This window comes from Hemitrygon akajei, chromosome 10, assembly GCF_048418815.1.
Source record: "Hemitrygon akajei chromosome 10, sHemAka1.3, whole genome shotgun sequence".
NCBI classification, from domain to species: domain Eukaryota; kingdom Metazoa; phylum Chordata; class Chondrichthyes; order Myliobatiformes; family Dasyatidae; genus Hemitrygon; species Hemitrygon akajei.
The window spans coordinates 147,048,522-147,063,844 of NC_133133.1; the positions used below are offsets into that span (position 1 = coordinate 147,048,522).

Here is a 15,323-nt window from a genome sequence, read left to right on the forward strand (position 1 = left end):
GGCCTTCTGTCTTCTCCTATCAGATTTCCCCCTTCTCTAGTCCTGTATCTCTTTCACCAATCAACTTCCAAGCTATTTACTTCACCCCTCCCACACCTCCTATTTCTACCTCCTACCCAAGATCCACTAACCTGCCTATACCCATTGTTTCTGTTTGTTCCCGCCTCACTGAACTCGTCTGCATACCTCAACTCAGGTTTATCCCCCTTGGTTCAGTCCCTTCCTAATGCAATGGTGCTAGAAAGTTTGTGAATCCTGTAGAATCTTCTCTATTTCTGCATAAATATGACCTAAAATGTGATTAGATCTTCAAGTAAATCCTACTACTTGATAAAGCCAACCCAATCAAATAAATAATAAAAAAAACTTGTTCATTTCTTTATTGAGAAAAATGATCCAATATTACATGCATTTGTTGGAAAAAATATGTGAACCTCTGGGGTAATGTCTTCTACAAAAGCTATTTGGAGTCAGGTGTTCCAATCAATGAGACGAGATTGGAGGTGTGGGTTGTAGAGGTGCCCTGCCCTATAAAAGACATACGAAGTCAGGTTACTGACAGAGTCTGCTCTTCTCAAGAAAGATCTCTTTATGTGCACCACGTCTCAAACAAAACAACTTTCAGAGGACCTTAGAAGAATTGTAGGGATGAATCAAGCTGGAAAAGGCTACAAAAATATTTCTAATGACCTGAGTATTCACCAGTCAACAGCAAGAGAAATTGTCTACAAATGGAGGAAACTCAGTACTGTTGCTACTCTCTCTAGGAGTTGTTATCTTGCAAAGATCACCCCAAGAGCATAATGTGCAATGCTAAAGGAAGTAAAAAAGAACTCAAGGGTAACAGCAAAAGACCTGTAGAAATCTCCAGTACTTCTCTGTTCATGCATCTATTATAAGAAAAACACTGAACAAGAATGGTGTTCATGAAAGGACATGTTATGCCCGCAGCCCCCTCCTTTGCGAGAATCGCAAGAGCACTGGGGGGGGGGGGGGGGGGGCAGTGGACCCAGGAAATGGGAGAGAGACGTGCAGGATGCCTCGTTCCCCGGCGATGTAAAATAACGCGACATTGGCCATTGTCCCTTGGAGACACATTTGTGGATTGGGGACTGGGCTACGTGCAAGCCCTCGGGCAAAGTGGGCTGGTTGAGAGAGAGATTGCATCACCCCCAACCTGATTGACATCTACTGCCCTGCAAGTCAAGATAAAAGAGGGACTGTAGAGACGGCCCCTCGGACGCACCAGAAGACATGCTAGCGATCCCGTAATAGCGGACAGCCACTTGAAGGAAGCCACGTGCGTTCGGTTCCCTTGCCTGGGAACCGGTGGCGGGTACCACAGAAACAATTTTCTTGAACTAACAATGGGGAACCAACTCCCCCGACTCAACGGTTTGGCCTCATCAAAAGACCTGGGCAAGTTTCTTTTCTCACAAATCTCTCTCTCTCCAACAAGTGAAAACCCAGCAGTCCCCAAAACCAGAAGCCTGCAGGAACAGAGTGACTTTTATATTTCCAACGGACAATATATTACCCCCTAGACAAACGATAGAGCTATTTCTTATTGATGATTATTACTATACCCGCGCTTTTAGATTGAGTATTGACGACGTATATTATCTGAATGTTTGTATTAACCTTATTTTTGTGCCCCTTTATAAATAAAGACTTTTAAAAATAGTACCATCAGACTTCAACGGACCTCTCTATCTTTGCTGGTAAGTGACCCAGTTATGGGGTATGTAACAGACACTGCAGAGGAAACCACTGCTGTCCAAAACAAAAACATTGCTGCACATGTGAAGTTTGCAAAAGACCACCTGGATGTTCTAGAATGCTTCTGGGATGACATTCTGTGGACAGATGAGACAAAAGTTGAACTTTTTGGCAGAAATGCACATTGCTATGTCTGGAGGAAAAAGGGCACTGCACACCAACACCAAAACCTCATCCCAACAGTGAAGCATGGTGGAAGGAGCATCCTGGTATGGGGTTGCTTTGCTGCATCAGGGCCTGGACAGCTTGCAATCGTTGAGGAAACATGAATTCAAAATTGTATCAAGACATTTTACAGGAGAATGTGTCAGGTTAGCAGTCCATCACCTGAAGCTTAATAGAAATTGAATAATGACACAAGACAATGACCTGAAAGACAAAAGTAAATCAACAACAGAATGGTTTAAAAAGAACCATAACTTTCAAATCTCTTACTATCTTTCCTTTTGGTTACTCCTGACGAAGGGTCTCGGCCCGAAATGTCGACAGCGCTTCTTCCTATAGATGCTGCCTGGCCTGCTGTGTTCCACCAGCATTTTGTGTGTGTTGCTGTTTGAATTTCCAGCATCTGCAGATTTCCTCATGTTTGCTCACAAAGCACATCTTTCCTTCTTCCACACTTCCTGATTTCTGCGACTCCCTTGTCCATTCATCCTTCTCCACTGATATCTCTCTCTCTCTCTCTCCTGGCACTTAACCTTGCAAGTGGGACAGGTGTTATACCTGCTGCTATACCTCTTCCCTCACAACTCTTCAGGACCCCAAACAGTCCTTCCCGGTGAGGCGACACTTCAACTGAGAGCCTGTTAGGTCATTTAATGTATCTGGTGCTCCCAGTGTGGCTCCTGTACATTGGTGACACTGCTTCACCAAGCACCTACCAGAAAAAGCAGGATCTCTTAGTGGCCGCCCATTTTAACTCTACTTCCCACTTCCATTCTGGCATGTCAGTCCATGGCCTCTTCTACTATTGCAATGAGACCCACAGTTACTATTCCAGCTGGGTAGCCTCCAACCTGATGGCATGAGCATCAATTTCTTGAACTTCTGGTGGTGATCTCCTCTTCTTCCCCCACTTTCAGCATTCCCCATTCCATTTTCCCTTTCTCACCTTATCTCCTTACCTGCTGAACACCTCCCTCTGGTGCTCCCCCCCATTCCTTCTAATTTTCTTTCTTCCATTGCCTTCTGTCCTCTCCCATCAGATTTCCCCTTCTACAGCCCTGTATCTCTTTCACCAATCAACTTCCCAGCTCTTTACTTCAACCTTCCCTTCCTTCTAGTTTCACTTATCACCTTGTGTTTCTTCCTCCCCTCCTCTCACCATCTAACTCATTTTCATCTTTTTTATCCAATCCTGGTGAAGAGTCTTGGCCTGAACCGTCAACTATACTCTTTTCCATGGATGCTGCCTGGCCTGCTAAGTTCCTCCAGCATTTTATGTGTGTTGTTCAGCATTCTACTTGTTTAACATTAAACATTCTACATTTACAAACTTAGCTCCTTTTCTTCAGATCAATTGGATCTGAACAGTCAGTTTTCCTACTATCAGTGTATGCTGCATAGTATCTTTGCATTTAATGGTCAAAATATTCACTGTTGGTTAAAGCATTCTTGATACATTGAATCAAGAATAAAGAGAACTTGGAAAAGTCAGACAAAGCAAAAAGATGATGATGTATTCCAATAATGTATATGATGGATACTCTGGTGGCTCAATGAGCAGAACTCTTGGGAAAGTTTGACGAAAATCAGACAACTGGAATCAAAAATAATTAATGCAGTGAAAACTACAAGCCATCACTTTGGGCCAGCATGATACAACAGATCAGCGTGTAAATAAAATTTGCTTTACAAAGAGATATTTTCTTAAACCTATTAACAAAATCAGTGAAGTTTATGAGAAATTTCAGCTAACTGAACAGAAACTGTGGACACCATTGGGGGTTTGGAGTTGGATTTTGAAATATAATCCATTCACGATTCTTGATGTAGCCAGAGAATATGAACTTGCAAAAATGCAGAACTATATTAAAAAGACAATTAGAGGGACAAAGGAAATCTGGAGAGGAAAATAACAGACAAAAGTCACACCAGTGAAAATATTAATATTGCAGTACTAACTAGTAACAGAACAATTAAACAAGTGGTAAGGAGCATGAAATGTACAAACAACACAAAATCAAATACAAGAATAAATAATAGCTAGGTTGAATATTCTTCTAGATGTTCTTTAGGGACTATGTTAATAAGTTAATTACATCTACCCTCAAAAAGAGACAATGATGACCAAATTAATGAGCTTGATACAAGTTAAATCAAGAATGAAATAGATAAAAAGGGGTTGAAACAAAAATCATCCCAGAGATAAATATCACTGTTCCTTGACTGTTGAAAGAGACAAGGGAATAGGCACAGATAACTATTACGACAAAAGTTATGTCTGGCCATTCAGTAGATAACTACAGATTGTATAAAGAGTAATGTTCCCATATTCAGAAGAGACGACACAGTAAGGAGAGAAAAACACATTTACTTTTGTTTTGTGTGAGCTAATGTAAGTGATGATCAAGAATAATATTTTTTGAGTTCAACCATGCAAGAAGCATTTAACATGGAGTCAGAATAGAGTGCTACATGATCAATCTTAATTATTTATCAACACAAAGGACAGACTTCCAAAAAGAGTGGCAACACAAACCTAGTCTCTTTAAAAATTTTCTTTTGTATTCCGTACTTAACAACTCCTTTTTAATATAGTATGGGAATTTTAAGACAGTACAGACTGAAAAGTAGCCGGCTAAAGCTCCTGCAAAAATGGTCTGAAGGAATGTGGTATACATATAAATGCAGCCATATAAATGAGGAAAAGATGTAGAAGGGGCTTTAACAGAGACCGCTGAGTAAGTGGCATCTGAGGGCTTACACAAGTCTCAAATTTATTAAAGACCAGCATTTGCATTCAAGACTGTCAGCCAAAGCCAGCATTGCTCAGCCCAATGATAATAAAGCTGGAAGGCATCTTACTGACAACCTCAATAAAATAAAAAAAACGGAAAGAAAGTTGGGACAAGGGATCTTCTGCAAGCAACCATAAGAATCATGTACAAATATCACATTAATACAAAATAACATTAATTTCTAACTTAAAAATTTTACAAGCAGTACTAATATATAACTGGTGACTTTTAAACCAAATACCTTGTCTTGTTGTGATTGTTGATAACGAGCATCTGTTCCAATATCAGTTAATTTAATGGGAATTGGTTTGATCAGGTTTGAATTGTCAGGAACGAGACTGGAACTAGATATTTTTTTCGGTTCAGTGGATTGTTTGACCTGAAACAAAAATTAAGAACAAATTAAAGACAATTATTCTAAACATTGGTGCTTCACAAGGTTGTGTTCTCAGCTTCATTCTCTTCTTCCTGTACACTCATGACTGTATGGTCAGATTCTGTTCTAACTCCACAAACAAGCTTGCCAATGATACCGTCATAGTGTGTCGTATCTCAAATAACGATGAGTTGTACAGCAGGAAGGAAATAAAGAGCTTAGTAACATGGTGTGTTGACAACAAACTTCCCCTCAATGTCAGCAAAACAGAAGAGCTGGTCATTGACATCAGGAAGGGTGTCAGTGTACATGCTCCTGATTACATCAATGGTGCTGAGATTCTGAAGGTTTGAGAGCTTCAAGGTCCTAGGAGTGAACATCACCAATAGGCTGTCTAGGTCCATCCATGTAGATGTCACAGCCAAGAAAGCTCACCAATGCCTCTTCTTTCTCAGGCAGCTAAAGATATTTGGTATTTCCCCATCCACCCTTACCAACTTTTATCAATGCAACAAAGAAAGTATCTCAATTCATCATGGTTTGATGGAGTAATTACTCTGCACGTGACAGTAAGAAATGCAGAGAGTTGTGCACACAGCTCAGCATATCATATAAACCAACCTCCCCTCTACGGACTCTGTCATTACTTCTCACTGCCTCAGTAAATGCCCAGCATAATCACAGACCCCACTCAGCCCAGACATTCTCTCATCTCCACTCTTTAATCAGGCAGAAGATACAAATGCCAGAAAGCACATACTACCAAGCTGAAGAACAACTTATACCCCACTGTCGTAAGACTATTATATAGTTCCCTATTACAAAAGATAGGTCTCTTGGCCTCATAATCTACTTCACTGTGATCTAGCACCTTACTGTTTACCAGCATTGTACTTAGACTGCTAAACTTTATTCTACATTGCTATTGTTTTATCTTGTTCTACTTCAAAGCACCACGTAATGATATGATCTGTATGAACAGTATGCAAGACAAGCTTTTCATTGCATCTTGGTACATGATAATAGTAACCAATCCGAATAACATAAATTATCATTATCAGCTACTTTAGTTTACATATCACTGGCATACACCGTGAAATTTGTTGATTTGTGGCAACAGTACATTGCAAAACACAACAATAAAAAAGCTATAAATTGAGGCCCTTCATTGGTCGAGGTTGATTATGGATATTCTGTCTTAGCTGGCTACGTGAGATGCAAGCCAGGGTAGAACGATTCGGAGAGCAAGCTGTTGCCCATGCAGCAGGCTCCTCCTCTCCACAGCTGATGAATCCAAAGGAACTACAGAGAACTACAGTAAATTATATATTCAAAAAACCGATGGCAGAGGGGAAGGAGCTGTTCCTGAAAAGTTGAGAATGTTTCTTCAGGCTGCTGTACCTTCTCGATGGTAGCAATGAGAATAGTGCATGCCTGGGTGATGGGGGCCTTAATGATGAAAGCCACCTTTTTGAAGATGTCCTGGGTGTTGGGGAGGCTAGTGCCTATAATGGAGCTGGCTGAATTTACACTATCTGCAGCATTTTCTGATCCTGTGTGTGATCCATCCTTGCCAAACAGTGATATAAACAGTTAACCCTGCTTTTCATGGTACATCTGTAGAAATCTGCAAGACTTTGGTGAAATGTCAAGTCATTTCAAACTCCTAATAAAATACAGCCACTGTCATGTCTTCTATGCAACTGCAACAATATGTCAAGCCCAGGACAGATCTTCGGAGATGTTGCTACCCAGGAACTTGAAGCTGCTGATCCATCAATGAGGAATGGTGTGTGTTCCATCGACTTCCCCTTCCAGAAGTCTACAATCAATCTTACTGACATTGAGTGCAAGGTTGTAATAATCTGATAAGGATTGGACATGAAAGTGCTTTTATAGTACTCCAGAAATGAACTGTAATATTGTACTTGCCGTTGTTAATGCAGTAACTTGTGATTTATTCATCTGTAATCTTGACTATTTAGACGTGGTAACTCATTCAATTTTCCTTCATGCCTGTAACACTCCTATATTAACATGCACCAAACCCTTTTCACCACTCCAATATATGTCACCTGCAACATTTCATCAGTTTTTTTCCTCATTCTAATTATTACTTATCCCTATAGATCATTGTTACTTTTTGATATTTTCATATCACAAAAAAATTCTGACACAGAAAGAGGCTATTTAAGATGTGTCTAAATGTACTTCCATTTTCCTCTACTAGGTCTGTACTTCTGCAGGTCATTGCTCTTCAAATAGATTTCCAAGCCTTGTTTATGTGTGAGTATCTCTCTTTACCATATTTTCAGAGGAGATGAGTTTTGGAGCTTATCACACTGTGGGTGAAACAAAATTCTTAACTCACCTATAATCCTTCTGCCATTTACGATAAGTCTATGCCCCCTAGTTTTGATGCACATCATGAGTGGTGTCGCAATAACAACTGTGCACTCAGCATCAGCAAGATCAAGGGCTTCAGGAAGGAAGTCGAGGGAACATAATACAGGACACCCAAACTACTAAAGGGATAATAAAGCGAAGGAGAAAATGGGCAAATATTTACAGAAATGTTTCCATTATTGGTTTAACATAACGTTTAAGAAAGATTGAATGAGCCAAGGATTGCTTCATTGGGAAGGAGAAAGCAATGGCAAGTTCATTTTTTTTGCAAGGATAGAAGAATAAAAAGAAAGCCTTTACTTTTGGTTTCATGTCTAAGGAAGCATACACCTAACTCAAAGGTGCTGCACTTTAGATTAACTACACTGAAACAAGAATGTAAGAAATACCCAAGAAAGGCACTGGGTAGAATAGTTTTATTCAATTAAGTATATAAAAAGTAGGGATCTTATTGACAAGCATGGGCAGGCTAGCAGTTGAGAAATGGTTCCAATGGAATGGAGTCAAGCATTTGTCTCAGGATAAAGAGTGTATTATTCAGGAATGGGGTCAAATTTCTCAGACATTTGTGAACCTTTGGATATTCTATCTCTGATGTCTATGTATGCTCAGTCATTGAGTGTAAGTAATTGCAAGGGTGACTGGTTAAAGCATGAAGTTATATGCATAAGGAAGGCTAGCCACATAAAGAGAGAGAGAGAAACCAAGTGTGGGAGAAGGAGTCCGCATGGAAAATACACCAAATCATTAGGTTATTTGCTTTTGATTATATTTCATTTAATATGTTACCAGTTATTTCCCTACTGAATTATTTGATATTTTTTAGAAGTTCTTCTTAACAGCAATATTTTAGTGTTGAGAATAACTTGTTTTCATTCCAGTTTTGAGCAGATAATGTCTCTTGTAGAATACTTTTAACAATGAGTGGTAGTTGCACACAAGTTATTATTTGATGTTAACAGAAAAAATACTTAGTCCAATGTCAAGGAGGTCAAAGATAATTGGAGACAAGTCTGCCATAGGGAATTAATGCACGCTTAATACACATTCCATCCTATAGCTAGCATTCCATCTTCAAACCTATATCTTACAGTTTACATACCACCAAAAGCAAATGTTAATGAGGCACTCAAGATACTGAATGCTGCCATCACCAAACAAGAAACAGCCCACCCCAACACATTTCAAATCATCACACACAAAATGCTGGAAGAACTCAGCAAGTCAGGCAGCATCTATGGAAAAAAAGTACAGTCAATGTTTCAGGCCGAGATCCTTTGGCAGGACTGAAGAAAAAAGGACAAAGAGTAGATTTAAAAGGTGGGGGGGAGGGGAGACAGAAACACAAAGTGTTAGGTGAAACTGGGAGGAGGGAAGGGATAAAGAAAAGAGCTGGGAAGTTCATTGGTCTAAGAGATACAGGTCTGGAAAAGGGGGAATCTGATAGGAGAGGACAAAAGGCCATGGAAGAAAGAGGGGAGGGAAGAAAAGAGGGTATTATGTTCTCCCCCCACCCCATCACTCTCTCACCTTATCTCCTTGCCTGCCCATCTCCTCCCTCCACCCAATTATCATCAGCATATAACCTGTAGCATCGGAGGTTCCAAAACACTTGATCACTGGTATACTATGATAAGGAAAGCCGACCACTCCATGACTAGACTACATTTCAGGAAATCTAATCACTTGGCTGTCCTAGTCCTACCTGCATACAGGCAGAGGCTAAAGAGAAAAGCTCCAGAGATAAGGACAACAAGTAGTAGGTGCAGGAGGCAGAAACGGATACAGGATTGCTTTGAGTCAGTGGATTGGGCTGTGTTCAAGGTCTCATTAAAGGATCTGAATCAATACACCATGGTTCTCATAGACTTTATAAAAACAGTTGTAGATGTGTGTCTCCACAAAATCATTCAGAGTCTTCTCCAGGCAGAAGCCCTGGATGTACTATGAGATCCATAACCTGCTAAGAACCAGATCAAAGGCATTCAGGTCTGGCAACAAAAAAGAAGCAAGAGGTCTAGGTACGATCTTTGGAAGGCCATCTCACGTGCAGTGTGGCAATTCTGGACCAAACCCGAATCACTGAAGGATGCTTGACAGCTGTGGTAGGGCTTGAATGCTACTAACCCCTACAAAATGAAACCAAGCGATATAGGTGACAACAAGGCTTCATTGCTTAATGAACTCAATGCCTTCTACGCTAACTTTGACTGTCAAAATATGGAGGAATCCACAAATTCCTACAGATCCCGATGACCCTGTGATTTCAGTCTCTGACGATGATGTGAGAACATTCTTCAGGATGCATCCAGCCCAGATGGGGTAGGTGGTAGAGTACTTAAGACCTGTGCTGATCAACTGGCTGGATTGTTCACTATCTTTAAACCCTAATTTCAGCAGTCTGAGGAACTACCTGCTTCAAGGTTTTAATTATACTAGTGCCTAAGGACAACATAGTCAATGACTATTGTCAAGCAGCTTTTACATCCACAGTGATGAAGTGCTTTGAGAGGCTGGTGATGAAACATATCAACTCCTGCCTGAGAAACGGCTTGGATCTGCTCCAATTCGCTTACTGGCACAACAGGTATGTAGCAGATGCCATTTCATTGGCTCTTCACTCAACTCTGGAACATCTGGACAGCAAACATGCATATATCAGGATGCTCTTGATCCCCTCAAACTAATCAACAAGCTTCAAGACCTTGGCCTCAATACCCCCTTGTGCAATTGGATCCTCGATACCCTCACTTCCAGACCCAAGTCAGCAGTGATTGGGAAAAACAAATCCTCCACAATCTCCATTAGCACAGTGGATCACAAGGCTGCGTAGTTAGCTCCTTGCTCTCCTCAATTTATACTTGTGACTGAGGCTAATCATAGCCTCAATGCCATATTTCAATTTGGTGACATTGGCTGAATCAAAGATGGTATTGAATCAGTATATAGGAGGGAGATTGAAATTGGAGCCAAGACAATACTGCTTACTCAATGTTAGCAAGATTAAGTTGCTGACTAATGACTTCGGGAGGAGGAAATCACAAGCCAATGAGCCAGTCCTCATTGAGGAATCAGAGGTAGACAGGGTCAGCAAATTTTAATTCCTCAGTGCTTTAATTTCAGAGGATCTATCCTGGGCCTAGCACTCAAGTGCAATTTTGAAGTAAGCAGGACAGCGCCTCTACTTTCTTATAAGTTTGTGAAGATTCTGCACGTCATATAAAACTTTGACATTTTTTTTAATAGATGTGTGCTGCAGAGTATATTGACTGGTTTGCATCCCAGACTGGTATAGAAACACCAATGTCCTTCAATGGAAAATCATACAAAAAGTAATGGATATGGCCCAGTCCATCAGGGCTAAATTCTCTGCCCCATTGAGCACATCTATACGAAGTGCTGTCGCAGAAAAGCAGTATCCATCATCAAGGAACCCTGCCACCCAGGCCATGCTCCCTTCCCGCTGCTGCCATCAGGAAGAAGGTACAAAAGCCTCAGGACCCAACAGAACCAAGTTCAGGAACATTTATTATCCCTCAAGCATCAGGCTCTTGAACCAGATGAGATTATTTCACTTGCCCATCATTGAACTGTTCCCACAACCTAAGGACTCACTTTCAAAGACTCTTCATTTCATATTCTCAATATTTATTGCTTATTTATTTATTTATTACTATTAATGTTTTTCTGTTTTGTATTTGCATAGTTTGTTGTCTTTTGCATATTGTGGTTTGTCTGTCCTGTTGGGTGTGGTCTTTCATTGATTCTATTACGTTTCTTGGACTTACTGTGTATGTCCGCAAGAACATGAATCTCAAGGCAGTACATGGTGACATATACGTACTTTGATAATAACTTTGCTTTGAACTTTACAGCTGCCCTTACAGATCCCACTCCAGTTACAGTGGCACCCAATGTGAGCAGATGGCAGACTCTTTAAGTACACTGTAAATTTTGCATGTAATTCTCTGTCTAGTAACTGCAGGATTTACAAGCTAGGGAAGACCAGTGAAATTTTTAAAAAGAAGATGGTATACAGAGGACCAGTGAGTTTAAAGGAAATGGAAGGACAGAGGTCATATGAATTTAAGGGCCATACAGAGGTCCATGGGTTTAATATAAGGGTGGAAGACAAGATGCCCATCAGTTTGATTTACTGCATGCACAGTAAACTCGCAGTCCAATCATATGCACCTGCTTCTGCAAGATTTTACAACCCGTACTACATTCAGCACTCATCTGTTCAGGTTACACTTTGTATGTTTCTACTGTCTTAATAATTCCTCACTGTCAAGTTATACTACAAATTTTTGGTGGAAGTTGTGTCATACATCAATATTATTACAATAATCCTTAATCCACACAATTTAAAGGGATTGATTATCTGTGGTGAAAATGAGCAAAAATTAGGCAGAACAGGTATCAGGGTGCAGTAAAAGGAAATAATTTTCCTAGCCAGATCCATAGGAATGGAGAACTTGCAGGAAGATTAAGATTCAGATTACCGGTATTACAGTACTTGTTAAGCATTATTTGGCCATCATTAACTGTCTAGGTTAATAAAGTTCAACTTTGCAAACTGAGACTCTTGTAATGTCAGACCATGAAACACTTGGCAGATTTAATGCATGGCATTTATAGGAATGGCCATCATGCTGGCTACACATCGAACTGGCTACTTTTGTTTTACTCAATGATAGACTGATCAGGAAAGGTATATGCCTGCAGCTGGAAAACAAAATAAACACTTGATTCCAATTCTATTTTTGAGCCAGAACCACTAAGTATTTCCGCCTTATTTTACTTGGATCTAATTAGTATTAATCACACTCACCTTGTTATACTCATGCTCAGCTTTGAATAACATCTGTACTATATCAACAGCTTTGTTGTTACTACAATTTGGTGATTCAATTCCCTGCTGGGCTTTCAACTGCTCCAGCCGAGTTAAACTGTTGAAGAGAAAAAGGAAACAAAACATGTGATAACATTTAAACAAGATTGTATTCATTTTCGAAAGTAACATCATATATTTGATAATAATTCTAATCCAGTCCCAACTTGCATCAATGAGAAAAGGTTTTAATTTATTCTTAGTTATTGCATAAAAGTACACCCTGAAGTAGTTTCTCTAATTTCCAGGTATATACCTCTTTCGTCATGGTTCTCAGATGAGCATAACCAGATTACTTCAACTATAGATTTTCTATGCCTCTTTTTTCAACAAAATCTAATCACCAGTCAGTCACGTCACAAAATACCAAACCACATCAGTGGCCACACCATATGCTATTTATCCAAGCTCCTTGTACTACAAGTAACAAGCCTAAAAAGGCACCTTAAAACACCATTTCATAAGGTCCCACATTTGTTTTATGCATGGCCCCTCAACAGCATTATACTGCAAAAAGCCCAAAAGGTCCATAAACAACAAATCAACCTTTGTACTCTTATCATTTAGATATAGTTACCAGCATACTAATTATTGAACAATTCATGAAAGCAACGTAGTATTAAATAATTTTATTTAGAAAAGTTGCTGAGTTGCTGAAGAAATATTTCAACAGAACCCTATTCATTTTGCAAACACAGGCTTTCTTACAAATCTGAAGAATATATCAATCCTTAAACATTTTTTTAATTAAGAAACTTTTTTTTGTTTTTGTAACCTAAAGAGCAGTAAAGCTCTGAAAATCTAACATAATCAGGACTTTAATGGTATTTGATTGGCAGACTTCTGGACTACTGGACGTTAATTATATTACTATGCCAACACTTTCGAAATAATTTATTCTGACTCTGCACAGTATTAGATTAAATTTTCCAGTGAACCAAGTTTAAAGAGAACACAGGAACCAAGGGAGTGGAAAGAGGATGTAGGAATTGGTGCCCTGATGATTGAACTGATGACCACCAATTGGAAAGAAATGCAGGAACCAGGCCTGGGAGAGTTGAAAGGAGGAATGACAAACATCACATACTGAGTCAGATGCCCATTCCTTTTAAATATATGAATTGTCAGATAGTGGATTACTGGAGTTTTTCTGTACTGTCACAACCTCTACAGCAAAGTATTCAGACTATGCAGTGGATGCTTTTTGTTAAATTGCAACCTCTGACTGCAGCAGTGAGAGATTGAAGATGTCATTGAACACTCCCAGTTGGTTGGCACAGGTTTTCAGTGCCCTCTCAGGTACACCATCAGGGCCTGATGCCTTGTGAGGGTTCACCCTCATGAAAGGTGTCCTGATGTCAGCCTTTGAGATAGAGATCTCAGGGTCACCAGATGCTGCAGGCATTCACACAGGTGTAGTTTTATTCACCCCTTAAAAGCGTACATTAAAAAGGCATTCTCATCTGGGAGTGAACCATCACAGCCATTCATGTTATTAGGTTTCACTTTGTATAAAGTAGTCATGGCTGGCAAATCCTGAAGGAGCTAACATACATCAGATTCAGACTCTAACTTCAATCAGAGTTGTTTATTACTCTTAAAATAGCCTTCTGTACTTCTTGTATAGTTCTGGATCACCAGTCTTGAATGCCAGAGATCTAGTCCTCAGCAGACTGTGCATCCCCTGGCTCATTCATAGCTTTTGGTTTGGGTATATCCAGTGTGTTCTCAAAAGCACACACTCATACATAAATGTCAAGAGTTCAAAGTAAATTTATTATCAAAGTACATATTTGTCACCATATCCAACACTGAGATTCATTTTCTTGCAGGGACACTCAATAGATCTATAATCGATTTAATAACTATTATAGAACCACTGAAAAACCACACCACTTAAAGCAGTCAACCTGTGTGCAAAAGACAACAAACTGCAAACACAAAAGGAAAATAATAATAAATAAATAAACAATAAATATTGAGATCATGAGATGAAGAGTCCTTGAAAGCAAGTGAAGTTATCCTACTTGGTTCAAGAGACTGATGGTTGAGGGGTAATAACTGTTCCTGAAGCTGGTGGTGTGAGCCCTGAGGCTCCTTTGCCTTCTTCCTATGGCAGCAGCAAGAAGAGAGTAATATGAATGACTTGTTAGCAAGGAGCTAACAAGCAATTTCTAGAAGAAGCCCAGAAAAGGGGGCGGGGGAGGGGGGTGGTTTCACCAAAGGCCATATCCACTACTTAGTAAAGGATTTTCCACTGAAGGGCATTGGTGTTTCCATACCAGGCTGTGATACAACCAGTCAATATACTCTCCACCACACATCCATAGAAGTTTATCAAAGTTGGCAGATGTCCTGCCAAATCTTCGCAAACTCCTAAAGAATTTCTGGATTGAGTCGAGACAACTGTAGCGTATTTATTCAGATTCAAAGATGAATCCCTGAATATCGTCCAGTCCACTGATTCAAAGCAGTTCTGTAAGCGCTTCTCTATCTCCCTTGACCATATTTTTTAGTCCTAAAAACTGGTGCTGTGGTCTTTGATCTCTGCCTATTTGCTGGGAGTAGAAGTACAGCCAGCTGATTGGACTGTGGGTGTGGGAAGGCATGGTAAGTGTGCTTGATAGTGGTATAACAGTGGTCAATTGTATTGCTCTAGTTCCACAGATGATACGTTGGTGGTAGTCGTTCAGAGACTTCTTCAAGCTGACCTGGCATTGAAATTCCTTGCAATGATAGGGAAGGCATCAGGGTGTGCTATTTTATACACAGCAGTCCCTGATGTCCCTCACTACTGCAATCTTGCTCTGAGGTCTTCAATTTTATTTTCCAGACACTGTACATAGTTGGGACTGGGAGGTCTAATGCCTCTGCATTTAATCGCAAACTAGCGCATCTTCCCCATTTC

The 15,323-nt window shown here is 40.0% G+C and overlaps 1 protein-coding gene across 4 annotated transcripts in view; it reads right to left on the reverse strand.

Moving 5' to 3' along the window:
* Positions 1 to 15,323, reverse strand: part of dcp1b (decapping mRNA 1B) — a 65,502-nt gene that overhangs the window by 13,359 nt on the left and 36,820 nt on the right. For all 4 annotated transcript variants that reach the window (XM_073059294.1, XM_073059292.1, XM_073059293.1 and 1 more), the window contains 2 exons: positions 12,356 to 12,473; positions 4,981 to 5,118 (listed from right to left, as the gene is read on the reverse strand). In XM_073059294.1, the coding sequence (XP_072915395.1) occupies positions 4,981 to 5,118; positions 12,356 to 12,473 (256 nt within the window). The remainder of the gene's footprint in view (positions 1 to 4,980; positions 5,119 to 12,355; positions 12,474 to 15,323) is intronic.